General features: G+C 45.8%; 1 protein-coding gene across 1 annotated transcript in view; it reads left to right on the top strand.

The window, feature by feature from the left end:
* Positions 1 to 844: 844 nt before the first annotated feature.
* Positions 845 to 23,036, top strand: part of EPHA1 (EPH receptor A1) — a 33,836-nt gene continuing 11,644 nt past the window's right edge. Inside the window, exons 1-5 of the mRNA XM_058044886.1 lie at positions 845 to 911; positions 3,992 to 4,059; positions 15,626 to 15,901; positions 17,565 to 17,955; positions 22,770 to 22,925. Of these exons, the coding sequence (XP_057900869.1) occupies positions 845 to 911; positions 3,992 to 4,059; positions 15,626 to 15,901; positions 17,565 to 17,955; positions 22,770 to 22,925 (958 nt within the window). The remainder of the gene's footprint in view (positions 912 to 3,991; positions 4,060 to 15,625; positions 15,902 to 17,564; positions 17,956 to 22,769; positions 22,926 to 23,036) is intronic.

The raw sequence follows: 23,036 nt of genomic DNA, 5'->3' as shown, positions 1-23,036 counted from the left end.
TTCTAGTTTGCTTCCTCTCCCATGATTTCTTTTTTGCTGAAAAGCAGGCACTGTCCATCAATGCAGAGGAGCATACTAAATGAAAAACAGTAATTCTGCCAGACAAAGTGGTATCGCTGTCGCTCTGTGACATACTTGGGAATGAAACGGGCTGCTGTCCCCGTGTACAGATGGATTTCCTAAACATATTCAGTGAGGATGGCTGAGTGGTTTTAGCCCCATTATCATAGATCACAGAATGGCTTGGCTGAGATCTGGAAGATCATCCATTTCCAACTGCCCTGCCATGGGGGTTGGAACGAGACCTTCCACTAGACCAGTTTGCTCCAGGGTCCCATCCAACCTGGCCTTGAACACTTCCAGGGATGGAATAGCAACAACCTCCCTGGGCAAGTTCCAGTACTCCACCACCCTGAAGAATTTCTTCCTAAAATTTCAGTTTAAAGCCATTGCCGGGGCCGGCGGGACTGGGAAGGATGGCGAGGGCCGCCCAGGAGGTGGCAATCGGGAGCCTCTTACGGGAGTGGAGCAAAGGTGGAGGGAGGCTCCCAGGAAAGAGGTGGCTGCCTTTAAGGTGGGTTTATTTGCCTGCCAGATGGGAAGTCTGTGACCAGCCCCTTAGAACAGGTAAAGGCAGTAAGGCTTCTCCACCCACTCGCCTTGATCTTTCATCACCACCGTGGGCCAGGCGGGCGCTTGTGCAACGTGCGCGCCGCGCTCGGAGGCTGCGGGAGAGGCCCATGCGCTGCCCGCAGCTGCCCGGGCACGGAGGCCGGAGCCGGCGGGGGCTGCGAGCCGGGCCCCCTCCCCGGCCAGCCTGGGGCTGAGCACCTGCAGCGGCGGCATGGAGCCCTCCCTCGGGCTCCTTCTCCTCTGGGCTCTCCTTCCTCCCGAGGCGCACGGCAAGGAAGGTAAGCGTGGGACCCGCCGCCGGTCCCTCTGCCTGCAGGGCTGGGCTGGGGCGCGCAGCGACAGCGACCGCGCTAAGGGGCAGGGAACGGGACCTGGCCCACGCCTCTGGGGCTCCGGGGGGACCGGGGGGTCGGGGAAGGGCAGCCGGGTGTGGGGACCACGGCCTGGCAAATGCCATCCGAATCTCGGTGGCTCAGTGTGTTCTCGTCCTCCTTCACCTCCTCCTAGTTGAAACACAAATGTCTCGGCATATCCAGTGATCCGAGAGAATTCTGCCCCTGTTCCCCTCAAACAAGGGCCTTGCAGATAACAAGTTTAAACACAAACTCAGAAAGTTTCTCCCCTCCTCTGGCAACACCCCCGCAGTTTCCTCAGGAAGCCCTCCTAGGAGTTAACTCTTATGAGCAAGCGGACAGTAATTTTATCAGACTCTTTTATCTACCCTACTGCTGGAAGACGGAGCTGGGCTTTAAAATTTCCTCTTCCACCTCTTAAGGCTTCCATGTTTCCCCTCCCTGTACCACTTACTCCCTTTTATTAAATGTAGTGATTTTTTTTTCCTTCCATCTTGGTAGTTGCACAGTGGTTATGAAACGTGGGAGAATGGTAACTTTTAATAGAGAGGTGAGGGAGGTGTAAATCTCGGCTCTGTTTCCTACCTCCTCCTGCAGTCAATTCCTGCTAGGGACTTCTGTTTTGTACAGCAAGAGGTGTTGGGACTTTTCCATCCCAAGGACAGTCCTCCTTCGCTTCTCAAGGCTCTGGATTGAGGGGACTTTGTCATAACTGGAAGTTCAGCCATGGGCTCGGCTCTGATTCTGCGAGTGCTCAGTGATCTTTTAAAGGGTCCTTGACAAGCACGTTTCCACTAAGGATCCAGCTACGAGATGGATGCAGCTGGCAGACGCAGTGGAGAGGGCCAGCCTGGGCGAGAGGCAGCACCGGGTGGCACCGCGCAGGCTTCGGCTTCCAGAAGCGTGTGACCAGTAGTTGGCAGTAACAGTCAGGGACCTGTCTGCCCGCTTCTCCCCTATCTCAGCCATCTCATTTGGGCTGCGTCTGTGATCCACTCTTCCTTAACTTGTCTGTCAGGGAAACAGCTCATTTTCCAGGCGTCCTCTCTTATCTGAAGCCTTTCTTCTTTTTGGGGACACCTACCCCTCCCCTGTGGCTGGACAGCCACGTGAGGCTCCTAGCAGCAAAGCTGTGGACCCGAGAGTTAGTAGTCCCCGAGGACTTTATTCTTCTGCTTCTGTAGTCTCACTGACTCAATCATCCTTTCCGTGGAGAATCCCTGTTGTGGGATCACTTTGAGAAGTACTTCTTGGCAATGGGCTTTGTCCCTCCAGTGGGCACTCAGCAGTTGAAGGAGCTGCCATTGCTGGCAGTGCAGAGCATGGCACAAGGGTTCTGCCAGGTTCCTGTCCTGGCCACTTCCAAGTTCCTTTCCCCTTGCTCTGCTAGAGCTTGCCATGCAGCCCCTCTCATTTCCACATTGCTGCTTCAGTCCTGAAGAGGATGGGATGGCATAGATATTATCTGGGTGATGGTTCTGGCAAGACAGGCTACCTCACCCTCTGAGCTTCTGGAACTAACCACAAAAGAATATTATCTCAAATAAAGAGATTGAGAGTAGAGGGGAAGTGAATGAGGAGCCTTGTCTGGACAGGGAGTCTGTGGCTAGGAAGGTTTTGCCATATGACCATACTGTGAGCACTTGGAACTTGCAAAACCTGGATTCCTGCTTTTCCCTTCTCCCAATTCTGAAAGGGTGTTTCAGAGGTGAGAACAGCAGCGCAATCCCTCTTATCTCTCATTCTGGGCCCACAGCCTGCTTCCTCATTCCACGGGACTCTTGCTGATCTGCACTTTACACTATTACTTATAGTTGGCAGGGAGTATCTGTAAAACAGTCAGATGAGGGGGAGGAAACCTGGTTATTTAAATGCCATTTAAAAATCTCCCCACTCCTACCTTTCACCCCCAGATTCTTCTCTGAGATTGTTCAGAAACGACCCCTCTGAATACACCCACAGGAATCTGAAAGGGAATCCAAAGAATTTTTCCTGTTTCCTATGTTCCCAAGCTGGGACTTCGATAGGTGCACAGAAACCAGTAGTCTGTTCTGGCAGCACCGGCAGACCCAAAAGCAGGCACGAAGCTGCACATCCCACAGTGTGTCTTATGTCAACTCCTCTGCTTTCTCAATGTTTGCCCACAAAGTGACACATTTTTAAACTTGTCTTCAGATCAAGACTTTAGGCCAAACTGTGATCGCGTTTTCAGATTCCTTTGAGGGCTAAAAATGAACATACCAATGATTTTCTCCTTTGTCACACGACTCCAGGAGCGAGGCTTAAAGCAGCCGTGCAATTCCGCGGGACGTGGCCATGCTTTGGCCGGAGCCACTACTCTTTCTTGATGTCCCGGCCAAAAAAGTCGGAAGTCTGGGAGAGGGTTAAACGATTTGTAGGCCATCGTCAGCTGGTGGACAGTCTGAGTTAGAAGTAGGGGGCTCATCAATTTGCACAAGTGGTGCATCTCCGGGCTTTTGGGTACCGTGACAATGGAAAGTCCCTTCTACAACTTCACACTGCCTCTGTACTTTCCCACTGTGTTTCAAGTACTGAATAGTCCCTCCAGGCGACACTGATTGATCTTTTGTGTTGGTAATTTATTTGATTGCCTTCCTCTTCAGCCGTTTAGTTTGCTGCCTTCCTATTTCAAGGAAAGATATGTGTTCAGCTGCTAATGCCGGGTACCCATTTGAATAGGCTTCAGCCTCCTTCTTCCTTTTTGGGACAGTTTTAGGAAGTGATAAAATTTGTAAGGGTTGAGTTTTTTGGATGTGTATCGGAGGGGGCCTCATATATTAGTAAAAACTTTTAACTCCTGACTAACTGCCCTGTCTCGTCCCTCCTCTAGTCATGCTTTTTGAACGTGAAGGGTTTCAAAGGATGGGGGGGTTGAGAGAGGAAATGCAGGCTTTACCTTCTTTGACAAAATACGGATGAAACCATTCCGTGGGCTGCATGAGTTGGGACACCGATTTATCTTTTCCCTCTCTTCTGGTTTTCAGTGGATCTACTTGACACAAGCACTGCACAGGGTGAACTGGGCTGGCTTCCCGACCCTCCGGAAGTAGGGGTGAGTACCCACATTCAAGGAAGGGGAGCCACTGGCAGTACTAAATGATGGGAAAATATAATCCATGCTGAAATTTCAACCTACCTCTGGAAACTGAACTTCTGAGGCCCCACCCCCTCCTGGACATTTTAGGCTTTATAAGTCTCTCTCTCTTCACCTGTGAAGCCTCACCCCTAGCCAGCTTTTTAAGGACTGATGCCTATTGACTTCCAGTATGATTAAATATAACCTTGAAATATACTGTTTTCATGAAGTAATAAAGCAATGAAGAAAAATGAAAAAAATCAAATCACCCTCCAGTTTTTCATTCTGTCATGCTGCATAAATCCAATGTCTCTTTTTTCCCCAGTAAAATAGGCAGAACAAAAGTATTTCTGTCTCAGTCTCTCAAGAAATTAGGAACACATTATAGGTTTTTTAATTCAGCAGCTGACTGAAGAAATAACTTAACTCATAGGGCAGCAATCTGCCTGCGTGGGTGGGCTGTAAGACTTTACATCAAGCTGTGGTGTTTGGTCCACACAGCTGACAATGAGAGAGGAATTTCCCTTTGTTTTGTGACTGTAAAAATGAGTTGATGGAAGTGCTTAAAACGTACTCCTGAAACCACTGCAACAATGGTGTACCCCAAAAGAGAGCTGAACTCAGCTGTTTTTGTGCAAGTACAGCTATTTTGTATGAAGCATAGTTGGGCAGTCCCTCTGGTGTCACAACCTACATCAGTGAAGGTGTTCCCTCTGTAGCAGCAGTGCTGTGGGAGTGGTGCAGGAAGGCACAAAGAAAAGGGAATTTAGGGACTATGCTGTGGTAGTTAGCACATATGTTAATATGCAGTTTCAGTTCCTCATCCATGCTCTCGTGTTTGCAGCAAGTCCCAAGCTTTCCAATGGAGAGTCTTCACCCTTCCTGCTCTAAAGCAGACCTGATGGAGTAGAGCCTGTTCCTAACTAATTTCCGTGACTTTCCTCTGTAATGTGCTGTGGCTGATTTATATCCACCCCAGCCTCCTCCTCCTTCCCAGCAGCATTGCTGGGTGAAGTAGAGGCAGACAGTGAGGTTCTCCTGTACTAGCATAGCTGCATTTCTTTCATTAGTAAAGCTGTTTTGGTTATTATTAGTAGTATTATTAAACCCTGCTCAAAACAGGTGCCCTGGTGAGACATACATGTAGATCATGTTTTGCTCATTGCTCCCTTTGTTGTCTAATCAACTCTCTGCTTGGTAATTTTACCCCAATTCTAGGCTCCAGGCATGTTCAGGATAAGGTACCAAAATCTGATAGAAAATAAAACCTTCATTACAAAACATCTGAGTGTTGCACAGGAAGTTCAGAGCTGGCAAATCCTTCTGCTTGTGCTACATTTGCTTTTCAAAATATGTATATTCACAATGTAATTGTAACTGAGAATTGTTGGAAATTAAGGGGAACATGGCCTGAGAGAAATCAAAATAACAGATCAGGATATGGATGACTGATAAAACAACAGAGGATGAAGAATAGATCCATTGACTTCTCATGAGCAAGTCTTTTGAGGAGATTTGTCTAATTACATAATTTCCCAATAACTGTTAGGTGGAAGTCCAACAAATTGCCACAAGCAAAAAGGGAACAATGGCTGATTCTCTTGTAGTGAGAGCTTTGAACAGGTGTTTCTGAAACCATTCCTTCAAAATGAAGAATTAAGTATGTTCAAAAAAGAACGGAAATGAATTCAGAACATTTTTTGACAAAAAAGGGCCAAGATTAGTACTGAATAATCTGACTAGGTTGATTAGTAACAGGCTGGAAACGTCTGAGCTGTGTTGCACACAGAGCTGAAGGGTGTACTTCATGTAACACTGCTACTTGTAGCTAACCTCAGATGCCGGAGATCTCCCATCAGTGAGCTGGATTTGTGTCAATATACTTATCGCAGAGAGGAGGAATTTGCTGTGGGGAATTTTTGTGCTTTATATGGACAAGGCCCCCGAGGCATAGCCCAGAAGAGGCTGGCTAAGTCTGTGGAGGCAGAACTACACCTTTGTTTTCTCCTCACTTGTAGCCAATGACAGAGGATGAAGTGGCTTGCCAGGTGTGGTTGTTCCATGGTCAGACCATGGCTGTATCCAAGGCAGACAATGCTCCCATTTACACGCGGGCTCAGCCTGAGAACACCGCTCAGTTTTGGGCTGCGCTTCCGTAGTTCAGAACTTCTGCACCACATTAGCCGGCATCTCGCCTAAGCTTAAGGGTAGTCTTTGAGTGGAAGTCTCTGTACTTTAAGTAAAGTGTCTGTAGAGTTTTGTTTGCTAAAAGGTTTGTGCTAGCTTGCTTTGTAGGAGTTATTTAGAAAGGGTTTCATTACTTTAGGCTACTATTGGAAACGAGGCACACACCGTAGCTCCTACAACCCCCTTTTATCTACCTTACCACCCACCACTCCCCTCCTCTGACATATTCCTTGATAATTCTTTTTTGGCTTTGAAGTTCTGCCACAGCAACACCAGGTGGGCACAGAGAGGTGTGTTGCAGTACTAGTGGAAGATTTCCACCTTTTAACATACATTAGAGAGCCAATGATGGCCACTTTGAAGGTGTCAGAAGTACAGAAATTGCTTGCTCTCACATTTCTTAAAGACTCCTCATGCTGCACAAACAGCCTAGCTACCTGAACTGGTTTCAGATACCACTGAAACTTCAAAAAGGACCTCTCAAATCCAATCATGAACAAATTCACTTATCAGGCATAGTGGCACTGCTTCTTGGCAGTTTGCAAAATGACATTATAAAAACTTATTAATCACTAATTTGCTTTCAAAGATAATTGCATCAGCTGTGAACAGATTGTGATAAGGAATTATGCTTTCCTCTTGCATTTTGCTTTTAATGGACAAGGCCCTAAGTCACCCCAGCCTGGCTTTGAAGTCAGCCTTGTTCTGAGCAGGGGATTGGAGTAGAGAACCAAAGGTCCTTTCCCACCTAAATCTTAGTGTTTGTGTTATAATTTAGAACTGTTTGTTCATTAGAATTCTGAGTTTGAATTTTTAGCTGAGGCACAAAAGGTCCTCATGATTTTATGTTTTGATTATTTCTCATGATTTTATGTACTATCTATTCCTATAGATTTTCTGTATCAGTTTATATGCACCTACAATACAACATACTGAGCGATCCAATATTTGTCTTTAATGCTTTGATTATCTCACTCCCAGCTTGTGGGCCTATCTTGAAATTTTCCTTTTATCCACAATTTCCAGTTTTTGTTTATGTGAATAGTATTTGCATAATCCAGTCACACTCCCATGAGTATGTGTGACTACTTAAGTTCCAAGCCATTTGTGCTGGAGAATGCTGCACACTGGGCTTCTCAATATGACTTTCTCTCTATATATTGTTGAATGAATTGTAAATTAAACACACTTCATTTTTTTAGCTGCTATATTTTCTTAGGATATGTGCTTTCACCAGTCTTTACTTGTAAAAGGGTCCTTTTTCATGGTGACTTCATTTTTAACTTGGATGTATGTTATTTCAGGAATCACATGAACTCCACTGCTGCCAAATTGTGCCATATTTATTACATATTAAAATGTTTGGCAAGGCTCAGTTCTCAGCTGGTAGCTGCTTTGTGGAGCCTATTTTTCCCAACTTATATTCCTGCTTGGATCATTGCATTATTAAAGCTTCCCAATGACTTTCTTAGTCTCCTTTCCAGGCTGCTATTGTTCTCAGCCTTTTATTCACAGTGAGGAGGAGGACATAATTATTTTCCTGCCTATTCCATACTCTTGCTTGCTTCCACACATACTTCAAAGCATTGCTATCAGTTTCAAGCTTTCTACCAGTTTCCCAGTGTGCATGGCCCTTGATCTGCTCAGCTTTCCCAAAGTCTACTTTCAAACAAGATTAAGGACAGTAACACCAGTGGCCTAACTGGCATTAGTATACCAAAGGCTATCAGTGAATAGCCACTAACTACAACTATTGGGGCTCCAAAACCACTTGAAAACTTTGGAAATTACTTTGGTGATTCTTGTTCAGGAAAAAGAGTTCTGAGTTCTGCACCTCATGTTCCATGGAAAGTTTAATTATGACCACAGCAACTGCCAAAGCTATGAGAATACCATTTGATTAAGCCAAAAAAAATTTTTTGTGTGTTTTTTTTTTTAATGCTGTTGTTGTCCTATTAAAGTCCAGGCATAGTTCAAATTCTACACTGATAAATTTTTAAGCAATAGACTAGATCAAGTACCTGTGACCTGTCAGCAACTTCTATATCACTGACCACACCACAACATTTGCATGCCTTCAGGTTCTAGCAAGGTGAGGTTGTGTTCCACCAGACTCAGCGGTCCCAGATTTCAGTATCAGCTGATGGCTGCTTTCTGTTCCACCACTTCTTGGTTAGACAGATAGTCCTGGTCACGAAGGAAATGGTGCTATGGGGCACACAGCCTTCAACCTGCAAGCAATTCCAGCACAGCACTCCTATCTCGTTAAACCTGGGCAGTTCACTGAGTCAGACTCAATGATCACTTAGTCAGACTTGATGATCTCTTACTCAGATAGTCTTGGAAGAGTCTCAGCCAGTCAGCTTTTTGTAGCATCCAAAGGTGGTGTGAAAAACAGCCATCAGAAAAGCTGTTCTGTGCACGTCTTCCCACAACCGTTGTTCATGCATGTCCTTTAGGAGCTAACTCAGAGGAGTGCCATCACCTCTGAAGCTGGAGTAGAGTAGCAGTGCACACCTCACTGCTCTCAGTTAAGTATCAGGCACAGGGGATTAGCTCCCCTGAGTGAACAGGATCTGTACAGAAATAAGGGAAATATGCTTAGTAAAGTCAACAACTACCTGGAAATGGGAACAACTCTGGCTTCAGGGTTGTATCCTGACATGACCTGCTGTTGTTGATCTGTGAACTGGTGGAGAGATATTTGTTAATGATATCCTGGTAATTGAAAATTAATTTTTTTGTGTCAATTTGGGAGAGGAAGAAAAAATTGTTATGCATATCCAGATATACTTTACTCAGAAGTGTGAGAAGAGGGAATACAAACCAGTGAGATGAGAACGAGTGAAGTGTAAATTAATAGCTGTAGGGAAGGCCAGATTGCATGAGCCACCAACTAGGCAGCCTAGGAAGGAGTCACTGCCAGAGACCCAAGTAAGAGTCTTGGCCAGTGCACTCAGTGTTGTGACCTGAAGGGCAGAAAAGAGCACATTGTGAGCTGAAGATGCTGTACAGCCATGACATTCATCACCACAGCTGCTCGGGCACTGGGGTGGTGACAGCCCCGTTGCCTGGCAGCTTCAGAAAGCTGCTTCACTCTTTTATAGCTGTTGAATGAGTGGACAAGGTTCACTGAACTTCCTCATGTCAACACAAAAGCAGCACAAGTCAGCTGGAGCTTGGAGATTAACCTGCCTATTGCATGGTCCTCCAAGAAGACTAACAGGCTATTTAAAATAATAATAGTATTAAAACCCAACCAACCAAACAAACAGAAAACCCAAACAAAACAACTTCTATTATAATTCTAACTAAAATACTGGTGAGTTTGCAGGCAAGCAATTAGAAAGAAAAGGCTTTACATCTTTTGTTGCCTGTTGTGTCCTCGAAGGATGAACCTATGCTTTGAACTGTGATTCTCACTATCTCAGAGGCAGATCTGCAGAAAAATATTCCCATGATTTATTTCTCAAAAGGCTATTTCCATTGTTTCCAAGGCCTAGTTTCTGGCTTCTCTTTGTTTGATCTGAATATTGCCAGCTCCTCACATGACTTTCAGACTGCCGTCTCCTGCAGCTTCTTTTCTCCAGGCAGGTTTGATCATCATCATCAAGGCATAATTACCCCATCCCTGTGTGGGATTCCACCTGATCCATCTTTAAAGGAACTTATACAAACAGAGCAAGTATTGCCCATCACCATCAGACTAATTTCTAGCTTCTCTGTAAACACTAGAAGTAGACTTGACACACCGTACAAAACCACAGCTCACAATATAAAGCCCTTTACCTTGAAAAAATGAAAAAAAAAATCTCTGCCATTTACAATGGATCCTATGCAATGTAATGCAGAAATAACATAAGAGCTAACATTTGCTTTATTGGTAATGTGCCTTTAGCCATAAATTCGGAACTCTTAAGATGCACAATCTGATTTTTCACTCCTGTACTCCTGTACTGTAAGTGAGTGGTAGCAGAAAGAAGTGTTCCAAACTAGCTAGGTGAAATGTTGGACCAGAGTATCATTATCACTCATCTAGCACCATCTGTTATGACCAGAACTGTTTTCATGCAAGACCTTAATGTGGTCAGGCAGTTCAGAGAATGAGCAGACAGCAGAACCCGGGTTTGATAAACAGGTTCTGTAATCGATGCACTGGCGCTTGGTGTCCCACATGAACACCTTATCTTCCCTTAAGAGTATGAGTACCAGTTAAATAGAAATGACATGGGTGGGATGGAGACCTGTGTGCTAGTGCCCTAAAGAATGAGTAATTACATAATGGAGTTGCTCCTCCCTGAAAATAACCAATGGATCATTGTGGGGAAAAAACATATCATCCCACCCATAAAGATACTGTAGATAAGCAAACATCTCTTCTGTGTTCAGTTGTTTCAAAGGCTCCATGATGATGTGATGAAATTAAAATTGCCTGACCATAGCCAAATGATCAAAGAAATAAGAGCAGCCTCAGCTGTTCTCAGATTTAAAGTTACAGGACTCATGAAGTGTCTAGATGTCACCACGCTTCTTTCATCATCGTCATCTAAATTGTCTTCCACACCAGCAAAAGAACTTCAAAGAGTATTGAGAAACGTTCTGTAAAGGGTCATAGAAGCTTCAATTCTAGAATACACCACTGTGGTGATGCTATTTTTGGTTGGCTGGTCCAGCTTGCCTCCTGACAAATTTTTGTCAGATGTATTTCAACTGAAGAGAAGATCTTCATGTATTAACACAGGTGCCAGCAAGGTGCCTCTCTTGTCACCGGCTTTGCTCTGAGGAAACTACACTATGATTGTAGCACAGCTGTAATTACCTTCAATGCTGAATCTGTTCCAGGAAGATTTTTTGGTCATGGTAGCACGCAAATGCTATACTATACAAAAGTCAAGACACTCCACAGGCAAGATTGCAGCCAGAGAAAGGGGATAAAGAGTGTTCAGTTGCACATGTTTTCCTAGGCAGTTTTAGGCTTGCCACACCAGTGATGTATTGTTGCTGAAAAAGGTTGCTGTTTTGGGGCCTTGCAATTTTTCTTCATAAAGAGATTTAATGACCTCTCAATTCTGTTGAAAGTTAAATGAGATTGAGACACACTTACTATGCACGGGTACGCTGTAGCTGGCTTTATTAACATAGGTGCTCTTTTCGTTTTAGTGAAATTTTCTAACCCAAAGTTAAACAAGTCATTAGATTTCAGCATATGAACACTTAGACTTTTCCTATAGGAATTCTTATTAACTTTTCCAGTGGAAACATGCATCTTAGTTTAGTAACTTTAACCTACTGGCTAGCCTTGCCTAGCTTTTGCTTCTGTAAGTCTCTTAAAAGTATCACTGTGCCTTTCCTTGGGGGGCTGCAGACCACAGATTGGAAGTCACTGTGCTGAGGTAATGTGAAAGCAAATGAGATAGAGGTCACAGCAGGCAGGCAGACTCTTTTTTGAAAGGAGACAGGGCAAGTCCCTGGCAAGCTGGAGATGGAGACAGTATTCTTACTGCGAGTCACAAGCTCTTATGACTCCAGTCTCAGCCCACAATTTGCAATACTGTCACAGTCTGCTGCCTCTGCCACTGGTAGCCTACCTCTCCATTAGCAGGGATGAAATTTGTATTTGTCAATGTTAAAAGCTTGTTTCCTTCCTTTTTTCCCCTACTAAAAAAGGCTAAAACCAAAAGAGACCACTTCATTGATGCCTGCAAAGCCTGAGACAATGGCTCCAAGGTGTGCAAACTGTTTCTTATACCTGATGGTAAATCCTAGGAAGAGTAACCCACAGGTACTCTTCCTGTGATGAAGGAATCACAGCTTGTCCTAGATAAGATCCTTGACACAAACCTAATCTAGAGAAGGCTTATTATACAGAAAAAGCAGAGTAAGTATTCCATAGGCTCCAGATCTTCAAACTGTATAATCATTTCAGAGTCAATAAAGGCAGATATTAAAAGGCACATCTTATCTTTGGATTTTTACTCACATGGGAGACCAAACCAATACTGTTTACTACAAATATCTACTGTTGCCCTTTCAGGTTGTCATTGAAGTCATTCTGAATGGCCTTTATAAAGACAACTTTCTTTATATGGAATCAAACCAATACAAGGAAAGTTGCTTTCCTTCTTTGCTTTTTTCTGAACTTGCAGTGTTTTGAGGTTACTGACATATACCTTTGCTTTGAGGTTGTTTTTCACTTGACTCTAATTGCTGTGCTGGAATAATTTTGCTTTGTATTGCACCACCACACCAAGATTTTCAAGAACAAACCTCTGAAACAAGGTGCCTGTGTTAGTATATGGGTTTCTGAGAAGCACGGAAACCCGTTTGCTCTCAAATTCAATGGCTATGTACTTAGACTTCTTAGGAAGCTAAGCTACTAACCTATGGCACTCTCCTGAATGCATTAGCATTTGTTTTCTTAGTGACTTTTAAAGAATTCTGAAAGATTTTAAGAGTTTGAAGACTAGTTTAAGGACAGTTTACACTCTAACTTAAAAAATAAGAGAGTTTAAAAGACATTTTAAAGAATAACATGCAAAGACTTCAAGAACTCTTTAGCTTGCTTGGAGCAGGGAATTGGACTAGATGATTTTCAAGGGTCCTTTCCAGCCTAAATCTTTCTATGATTCTGAATCTCATGAGAAAGTTTTCTCTCGCATCAACAAACCACAAATTCACTCACTGCTAAAATAAGGAAGTCTGACTAACTCTGTTCTCCACTTCTAGAAGAATGTTACCTATTCTGTGGCCAACTGGAGTAAGGCAACAGAGTTTGGAATGAAGTGGGTAAAAAGTTTCATTATCAAAGGAGGTTGATTCAATGTCATTGGCAGACAAACTGCAGAGGCAAGTAATTAATATTGATTGAGCCAGAGTTTACCACACATGTTTATTAAGAACATTACATTAAAAGTCAGAGGCACACATTTTGATTTTGCAGCAGATTCTCTGAGGATGGGAGACAGTTGCCTGGCAACTTCTGGTCTCATCACCCTTTCATTAAATGTTGTATGTAACAGTTTTCCTCTACTACTTTGAATTTAAAAGCTTCACTGAATAATGAAAAGAAGTCAGAAGCATATTTAACAATAGTTCTGTATTGTTAGCATAAATAATATCCTCATTTTACTTCCTTTACCCATCAGCAGTAGAGTCTAGAAAAAACATGTCTGACTCCCTTGTTATTTCTTTGCACCACACTGCATATGAAACTGTGCAATTGTCAGTGCCAAGCATCTTTGCCCTGCAGAACTGAGTCTGGGAGAAGCTGGGCTGAGATGAGTTAAGAAATACAGGAGTTAGCAATTGGATTTTTTTTTCCAGCAGTATAGTTTAAAGGAATTTTTGTTGTTGTTGTTGCTACAGTTGCCACCACTGAAAATAAAACTTTGGTCCTCTATCATGTAAGTTTTGAAAATGTATTTTCTTGACAGGCACCACAACAGCTCATGTCTTTCAGTGAGACATGCAAAAACCACTTTCTGGTGTCACTTGTCTGTGGTACTGCCTTAGGATAAACTGCTAATGGAAAGTAGTCTAACTCTCAGCCTCCAAATGCAATTATGCTTTCCCCAGGCAGACGCGCATTGAAAAATGCTTCTAAAAGCCAGTCCTAACTTTGGCAGTGTATGAAAGCCAGTTTGCTCTTATTCTCCTTCCTAACTTTTTTTCTTCTACTTCAGTCTATTTCAGGATGTATTGTAAATTCAGTTTGTAACATTTTCTGGAAGGTTTTCAGTTAATGACTGCAAGAGGTCATTAAGTGATTGTCCCTTCTGCTTGATCAATTGTGATTGATCCATCAGTCTCTTTCTTTGTTTTGCTATCATAAATCTTTTCACCTCCAGTGAGTGAAATAAGTGTAAATCCTGTGTGCTGCAGGTCTATGCCAGCTGGATCAGATTAAGAGGGTGGGGTAACACTGGGGATTAATTATGTGGAAAAAAAGGGAACAAGAAGGGACACATAGATATCATCCCCAGAACTTCTTGGGAGGAGACTGCTAGTATGCACTTAGGTAAAAGGCTGAAATTATGCAGAGGAGCTTGTGCTATCAGCACGACTTGCTAGTTTGGAGAAGGCTCTCCAATACTTTTCAGACTGGGACTGGGTAAGAGGTATACTCTAAGTCATGGCATAAAAGCAGAGCCTCTTTGGCACTCTGTGGGTCCATCTCTGTATTCCACTAACAGAGTGACCTGGTCTGTGGGGAGAAAAGCTGTTGTGCTGTGAGCACAGGAGGTGGTGGTGCTGAAGAAATGCGTGAATCTCAAGCTCAGCCCATGAGATTTGACAAGTCTGGAGTAACACAGAGACTGAGGCCTTGTTTAAATTGCATCTTAACCTGGGGTGTGATTTAAAACCAAGATGCTTAAACTTGTGCCAGTACTTATGTGGGCACTTGTTTCAATTTAATTTGATTAAACATTTAAAGCATAATGAGAAAGGCAGTCTTAGCATTGGAGGAAAAAGGATGTAAGTTATTTTCCCTGTGGACAAGACCTTGCTTTCCAAATTTTCCGTTCTCATATATGAATTACTCAAAAGAGAATGTTCTTTGCATTTTGCATCTGACCTGTGGTAAGGAAAGAAAAACTAGAGCCACCTAAAATTTGACAAAAGCATATGTTAAAATGAGTATCAAACTTTATTAGATTCATGCAAATAGTATTAGTAAGGCCATATAACCAGCTGGGCCCGTGTCCTCCTCTCGGCCATTGTTTGCCTGGGGAAGATGCAGAACCTTAATGCAATATGAAGTAAGGAAAATCAACAGAGTTTTAATAGTTAAATTAGGTTTTGCAAAATATCCCACTTAAAGAAGCGTGAACTCCGAGTTAATGAGTGCTTGCTCTAGAACAGTCTTTCTGTAATTTACCTTTCCATTATGCCAGACCTTCTTTTCTCTTATTCCCAAATGCTGTGCATTATTTCCAGGGACAGATAATAGTCCTGGTGTGGTAGGTCCTACTGTACACCCTGGATGTAAACTGTGGCAGAGAGAAGTGGCCAGCACACGGAAGTAGTGGGTCTTTTTCTCAATCTCTAAGATACGCAGTGCATGAAAGAATAAACTGGAACCAAGATAGGATGAAAGGGATGTAAAAAGTTCTATGTAAGTCAGATCCTAATTGCAGGATCCTCTTTTCCTCCCTATGTACAGGATTTAGGCAGCCAAGGGGCTCTACACCAGATGCAGCTCTTGCTGAGTGTAAGAAACTTTTTAGCTGGTGAGGCCTTGAGCGCCAAACCCTGTGTAAGAACTGATTTTTAGGCAAAATTTTGTCATATTTGAAGTGAAACTTATTTCCCTCACCTATCTAACAATATGTGTTTTCTTCTCCCCTGGGAGCAGTGGAGTGAAGTGCAGCAGATGATAAATGGTACCCCAATCTACATGTACCAGGACTGCAGTGTGCTTTCCGAGGGTGACACCGATCACTGGCTTCGCACCAACTGGATTTACCGGGGTGAGGCAGCCTCCCGCGTTTATGTGGAGCTAAAGTTTACTGTGAGGGACTGCAAGAGCTTCAAAGGTGAAGTGGTGACCTGCAAAGAGACCTTCAATCTCTATTACATGGAGTCTGAACAAGATGTTGGGATCCAGTTTCGCCGCCCACTGTTCACCAAGGTCTGTATTGCTGGGGGTGAAAACTGAGTCATATCTTTCAGCTTAAACTTGTCATATCTTTCAGCTTAAGCTAGGTGTGTCTTGCTGGCTGGGACAGGCCAGGAGAACCAGCATGTGGGGAAGGGCATGGATAGTAAGTGTTGTCCTTAGAGTAAACTTTACCCCTGGTGCCCTCTGTGATGCTCAGAGCAGTCTTTGCCACAGGAGGCATAGGAGGTTTCAAATGAGATCAGACCTGTGTTCTGCGTAACCTCTTATTTAACCAGACACTATGTAGGTAAGGATTCTAAAGGGTTGTGACAGGGCTGGATGGTTACACCAATTTTTAGAAATAGTAAAGCAGAGACCAAAGGTATTTTTCTTGCTTTAGGGAATAAAACAAGATTAGACCAAGCAAAAAACAGAACCCAGTTCAGGTCTCAGTGGTCCTGATTATTTATTCTGATTGCCATGAGGTATAGGGTCTTGTTTCATCACTGGAGGTGATGGCTTGCTACAGTGAAGTTCTCCCAGGTGTGAAACTATTTAGCACTGCTGTATTTTACCTGCTGTTTTCCTCAATGTTGTGCTCTCTTGCCATGGAAACATTAGAATTGCAAAATAGAGAACCTCTGGTTTTTGGTTTTTTTTTTCAGAGGAAATTCTCTAAGCCAATTCTGTTCTAATAGAAGCCAAAGACCTGAATTATTTGACTGCCCTTTCCTTTGCAGTTTAAATGGGATGTGATGGAAACAAAGAGTAGTAAAGGCTACCACAGGCAGAGCAGAACTCTGGTAACTGATTCCCCTCCCTCCCCAGTGCTCCTCCATCTCCCCTGCAGCCTACAACATGAATTTGTGCGATACCTCCACAACTCCTAAACATGCCTTATGATCCCTGCCAAATGCAGCTGCTCTACAGAGCCTTTCATCTCCAATCCAACTACAAGGAGTGGGTGGTGTTGTACAATGGGAAGGGGCCTGCGGAGGAGAGGATCAGTTATCAGGCTCTCCCACCAAGAAGAAAGGCCACCCCACCTGCAGTCCAGCTCTTCCATGTCACACGGTGTCACAGAGGCCTTTCCCACTTGCTCAAGCATGGAAAATACTCTCACTCACTCATTCACTCTTACCCTTTGTTTGCAGAGGCAGTGGGAATGCAAAAGCATGGGAGCATTTTTCACCCAAGTACCTACAGTGCTGAAATATGTTGAGTGCTGCACAAGGAGCACCTTACAGTAGATCATCTGAACTGCAGCAACTACAGCCTAAAAACAAGTGGCTGTAATTCCCTGGGTGGTTTCAAAGGACAGCTCTTGAGTGGTGTTGTGGATTTACTGCATGCAATTTGCAAACAAAGAATATTATGACAGAAAAGGGGCAGCTCCTGAAGACCTCTGAAGTCAGAGACTTGGAACACAGGGTACTGTAGAAGACCAGTGAATGACTACAAAGCAGTTGAAGGAGATGATGGATGGAAAGTACAGAGGGAGGAAAATATGCCCACCCCATTTTTAACACATCTTTCAAGTGCAAAGAAAGCATGCAGTGCAGTGGCATTAGAAGTAGTTGACTAGACAGCCCCTAGAAGGCCTTAGTATAAAAAAGGCCTGAGAGGAACGGGTATCTCAGCTGCTGTGGCCTGTTCAGATGGTAAAGCTGTTGTCTTTCTCTTTTTCACGTAGCTCAACACTGTGGCAGCAGATCGGAGTTTCACAAGCAGAGACATCGAGTCAGGGGCCATGCAGCTGAACACAGAAGTGTGCCCCATTGGGAAGCTCTCTCGCCGGGGCTTCTACCTGGCTTTCCAGAACTCTGGGGCTTGTGTAGCCATGGTGTCTGTCCGAGTGTATTACAAGATTTGCCCGGAGGCGGTGCGGGGCCTGGCCCGCTTCCCAGAGACGCTGGCAGGGTCAGAGGGGCTGACAGAAGTGCCTGGGGTCTGCGTGGAGGACGCGGCTGAAGAAGTGGGCTCTCCCCCCAGGATGCACTGCAGCACCGACGGGGAGTGGCTGGTGCCAGTGGGCCGATGCCTTTGTGCTGTGGGGTTTGAGGAAGTCGATGGGAGCTGCGTAGGTGAGTATGCAGACACTAGCTGTAGGCCATGGGAGAGGTTCCAGAGAGCTAGAGATCAGAGTATCTGTAAGCAGAAAGTGGGATCAGGAGAGTTAGTGTGGTCTACCTCTCTCTTGCCTACCCTCTGTATCTTATATCTTTCCTTCTCCTTCTCCTTGGCTTCTCTTTTTCAGTTGGGATTTTTCTCCTCATGTGTCAGGTGTAAGACCTGCACACACCTCTCCACTCCCTCTTGGGCTTCATCCAGGACCTTTCAGCTCTGGAGCTAGTTTCTGCGAGCTGTAACTGTGTGATTGACACTGACTCACTCAACAACTGGTTCTCAACCCTTGAACAGCAGCCTTGTTCTCTCAGGGCAGATGGGTCAGACACACAGAGCAGAGTATTTGTCCTGTGACTAGAAAGCTGAGAGGCAGAGGGGACAGGTTTCTCCTCTGTCCCTCATTCTTCTTGGACTGGAATGGCTTTTCTGCCATGGGAAACCATGTAAAGCATATTGAACAATAGTGTGGTGCCTGCTCTTCTGAAGAAGAGCAATTAGCAAGCAAAAGAGTCACCAGGGTGCTGGAGTCACAGCAAGCAAGGGTTGTTGGAGTAAGAAGTGCAGGGCTCTCCCTTGGCTGCAGAGGGGACAAGATTCAGCTTCTTAAGGCAACTTAGTTTGACACACGTGTTGTTTTGGGGGATATGTATTACTGCAGGGAGACAGGTTAAAGACAGCAGATCTCTGCTCTCGTTGCCAAAGCTGTGTGGCACAAGGCTAAGGCCATAGGGATCCATGCAGTGCTCTCAGATTCAGCAGGTGCCCCATGTCTCTGCTTTGCTCTGCTACAGGGAGCTGGTGTCTATGAACCCCTACTGCTTGCTGCTCGTTTTGCTTGGGGAGCTGGAGAAGGTTGAAGCACAAGATCCTTGCCTCCTCCAGCAATCCCCTCTCCTCACACAGCCCAGCCAGTTTTTCCACTTAGGTGCTACAGAGCTCTCCCCGCCCTCCTGAGAGCACTCCTCTGGGAAGGGGCAGGGAAGCTGTCATGTCTGGACAAGCCTCGACTGCTATCGCAGCACAGGTTCATTCTACATCTGTGCTTTCATCCCACTCCGCCCAAGTACAGCTGCAGCCAGAAGTATGTTTTGCAGGATTAGTAGGCACTGGGAAGGTCTCCCAGGAGAGGAAGGGAAGAGGGGAGAACCTAGCAGGAGTAGGGAGAGGTACTTCACAACCAGAATAGTGTCTTATTGGAGCATCAGGGGAGAAGGTGAATGCAGGGGGGGGATATCTTAGGATCTGCTCCCTCAGCAGAAAAGACCAGACTGTGCAATGGACTGGGAGTAATCCAGCTCCGGATAAATACTGAAATCACAGATTTTACTTTGTCCTGAGAACAGAGGAGGACTTCTTCAGACACGTAAAGTGTGACAGGATGGAAGACCTGGCAGTGTCATTTTGATTCTGAGTTTTGCCTGGAGTAGGGAGCAAAAAAAAAAAGGGAAGGCTGCACCTTTGCCTTTTAACAGGGAAAAGAACCTGACCTCTGTTACAGGACAGGAGACAACAGACAGCCAGAGGATCAGGTCCTTACCTAGTTCCCTCAATCTCTCAGTGAATTTCCTGCTGTATAGTGCTCTGCTGGGTGCTGAATGGCTCAGCCACCTCAGAGTCCCAGAAAAGCTGTGCCTGCTCCAGAGCATTCAGACTTTGCTGCCCATAAACGCAGAGCTCATGATTAACTTCCTCAACTGTGTAATTTGCTGTGCCCCGGTCTGTGCTCTGGCTCCTTGCAGTGCTCTGCAGGGCGGCAGGTGAGCCGAGCTCCCCGCCAGCCCCACTCTGGTGCCCGCAGCCTTCCCGGCCTAGCTGGCAGCTCACGGGGGGCACCTGCAGGAATAAGGAATGAAGGAATAAGGAATGAAGGAAGCGCCCCAGCCACCCTCTCTGCCCTCTGGTGCTTGGTGAGCAGGCCCTTTCCCAGACTCATTTTTCCCATCGTGCCGCCCGGAGCGGGTGCCCAAGGCCCGGGCAAACCGGGGGCCAGCGGGGCTGGGCGGAGGCCGAGGCTGCTGGCTGCGCGCCCGCCTCCCGCACCCCCGGGCCGGCCGCGGGCAGCCGCCCCTCCACCTCCGCACCCCCGGGGCCAGCGGGGGGAGCCGGGAACACCGGCAGGCCCCTCTGCACCGCCGGCCCCAGCGCCGGGCCGGCCCAGGCCGGGGCCGCGCCGCGCCGCCCCGGGGCGGGGCCGGGCCGGGCTCCGCGGGCCGCTCCCGCCCCCTGCCGGCTGCCGCCGCCAGCTCGTGTCGCCGCTGCTGCCCTCGCCTCCTGAGTGTGTCCCTTCGAGCCGAGCACCCCGGTGTCCCCGCTGCTGCCCTCGCCTCCTGAGTGTGTCCCTTCGAGCCGAGCACCCCGGTGTCCCCGCTGCTGCCCTCGCCTCCTGAGTGTGTCCCTTCGAGCCGAGCACCCCGGTGTCCCCGCTGCTGCCCTCGCCTCCTGAGTGTGTCCCTTCGAGCCGAGCACCCCGTGCCGCTGCCGCCCTGCGGCCTCTCTGCCGGGCTGTGGGCTCCCTGCAAGGCATCTCCTGCTTGGCACAGCAGGTGTGGCCGGTGGGCTGGAGTGGCGCTCAGAGGTGGAGGAACAGAGGTGCTCCTAGGGTCAGAGTTACTTGTTCTGGAGCACAAGTCTTATGAGGAGCGGCTGGAGGAGATGGGGGTGTTGAGCATGGAGGCTCAGGGGACACCTTATCCCTCTGTACAAACACCTGAAAGGAGGGTGTAGCCAGGCGGGGATCGGTCTCCTCCCAGGCAAGTAGTGACAGGACAAGAGGACATAGTCTTTAGCTGGTTTAGGTTGGACATCAGGAGGAATAAGTTAACAGGAGGGGTGATTAGACATTGGAATGGGCTGCCCATGGAGGTGGTGGAGTCACCATCCCTGTAGTTAAGAAAAGACTGAGCATGCCACTTGGTGCTATGGTCTAGTTGACATGGTAGTGTTCAGTCACAGCTTGGACTCGGTGATGTCAGGAATCTTTTCCAGCCTAATTGATTCCGTGATTCTTGCAAAGGTTCCCAACCCCAAATTTCTATCATTTACTTGCAGACGGTCTCAGCCTGATAAGAGTGTATGTATGTTGTGTCATATCTGTGGCAGGTAGTATTATACAGGCGACATCAGAACCTCTGTGTTATACAAGAATGTGGCCATGTGCTTCCTTTGCTTTTCATGTCAAAGCTCTCCTGGCCCAAACTGATCCAATGTCAGGAACTCTCAAATCTTATGCTGGAGCAAAGTGGCAGGAGGCCTCAAAACTTTCATCTTCAGTCCTGCATGTAGAAGTACTCTCAGTTGTGAGCAGCCTGAAGATCAAAGTAACTTTTACTGCCTGTTTCTCAAAGGGATGATTTGATCTGGAGTATAAATGGAATCTCTTTGGGCTGTGACAATCAATACTTGAGCCTTGTAATTATTTTCAATGGCCTTTGCTATCATTAAATGCATAGTTGCATGATTGTATCTCAGAATGATAGATTTTCCTGAGTGGTTCTGTCATTTCATGGAATCAGAAGGTGCTGGTTTCTCCTACTTGTGATTATTTCTTTTTTTCTGGGCTCTTCAAGCATCCCTTCTGCAGACTAATGATGAGTTATCTTGTTTGGCCTGTGTTAGTAGAAAGTTTTCAAGGTCCGTCAGATGTTCCTCTTTGTCACATAGTAGGAATGGCTGGGTTTGTCTTCTGGATAAAGAATCCTTTCCTATACTATGCCCCACCACAGCAAGCCATTTGTGTGAAGTTGCTGAACAGATGGTTTTCTCCATTGGGATCTCCTGAGGATTACACAGGATATTGTTGCTTTTATAGTGCAATATAAAAAGGGTCATTCCCTCAATGCGCATGTTAAATGCAAAGTGGTAGCTCTGGCAGAAAATTAGTGTATGCATTTCTCTACCATCTGATTAGAAATAGGTTGGTTGTTTCTTTAGCTGCTAGAACTTTTGATTAATTTAGCACAGGCTGGCAAACCATTAAATTCACAGGTTGCCTTGAGCTCTGTCACTGATTTTGTCCTCCCTGCTACACAACTGTAGGAGTGAAGCATTGACCTTGAGACAGCTGGTAAGCTGACCAGTGCTTCTGTGCATTGAACTAATAGTAACACAGCAAAAACAGGTGGTCAGATGTTACACTGAGAGAGTGTGGCTGCTCCTTTTTGTAGGACTGGAAGTAGAAAACAGTGACACCTATTCTCTTGCAGTCTGTGTTGGCTCCATAGCCAGTTCCACTCAATGCTGTGAGGTGAACTGTTAGCTTCCTAGATATTCCCCAGGGCCCTGCCAGATGATGCTCTGGTACAATACTTGAAATCAGCAAAGATGCTTCTGCCAAAAAGCCTACTGGCTCCCTCTATGGAGTCAGCAAGCAGAAGACTGTGAGAAGTGCAAGGATTTGTAGCTACTCTTTATGGTTCTTATTTGTGGTGTGGAAAGCTTGAAGGACAAGGTGAAGACCAGTCTGGGTTTACATTGGAGGAAGATTCTGAGGTTGACTGGATTCTGTATTCATGCAGCCTCTTTGAGGATTAGATCCTCCTTCTTCAGTCTGCAAGTCCTGTCATAATGCTGATGCTACCTTGAATTGCATCTTCTCTCTGTCTGCTCTGAGATGATTGATCTAGGTGACTGCCAGGTGTCCAGGTGTTCCTTCCAACCTAAATATTTCTTTGAACTAAAAAAATGGAGGCATATAAAGGAGTGTTCAAGAAGCTTTTTTGTTGATCTGGGTTTATTGGTTATGTTATGCTGGCTTATGTTTGTCCTTCCACAGCCTGCCAGCGAGGGTTCTACCGCCACTCCCTGGATGCTAAACGCTGCCTGAAGTGTCCCCCCAACAGCTTGTCCAACGAGTCAGGGGCTACATCTTGCCCCTGCAATGCGGGCTTCTACCGAGCACCTTCAGAGGGCCAGAACATTGCTTGTACCCGTGAGTTGCACACAGAAAGGAAGAACAATATCCGAACAGTGTGAGGGGTAAACTTACTGAGAGCATCACCACAGAGAGGAACTTGGGGGTACTGCTGGGTGAAAAATTGGG

The sequence above is a fragment of the Melospiza georgiana genome, chromosome 2, assembly GCF_028018845.1.
Source record: "Melospiza georgiana isolate bMelGeo1 chromosome 2, bMelGeo1.pri, whole genome shotgun sequence".
NCBI classification, from domain to species: Eukaryota; Metazoa; Chordata; class Aves; order Passeriformes; family Passerellidae; genus Melospiza; species Melospiza georgiana.
Note: the sequence above shows the minus strand (reverse complement) of the source record. Positions and strands in the feature narration are given on the sequence as shown.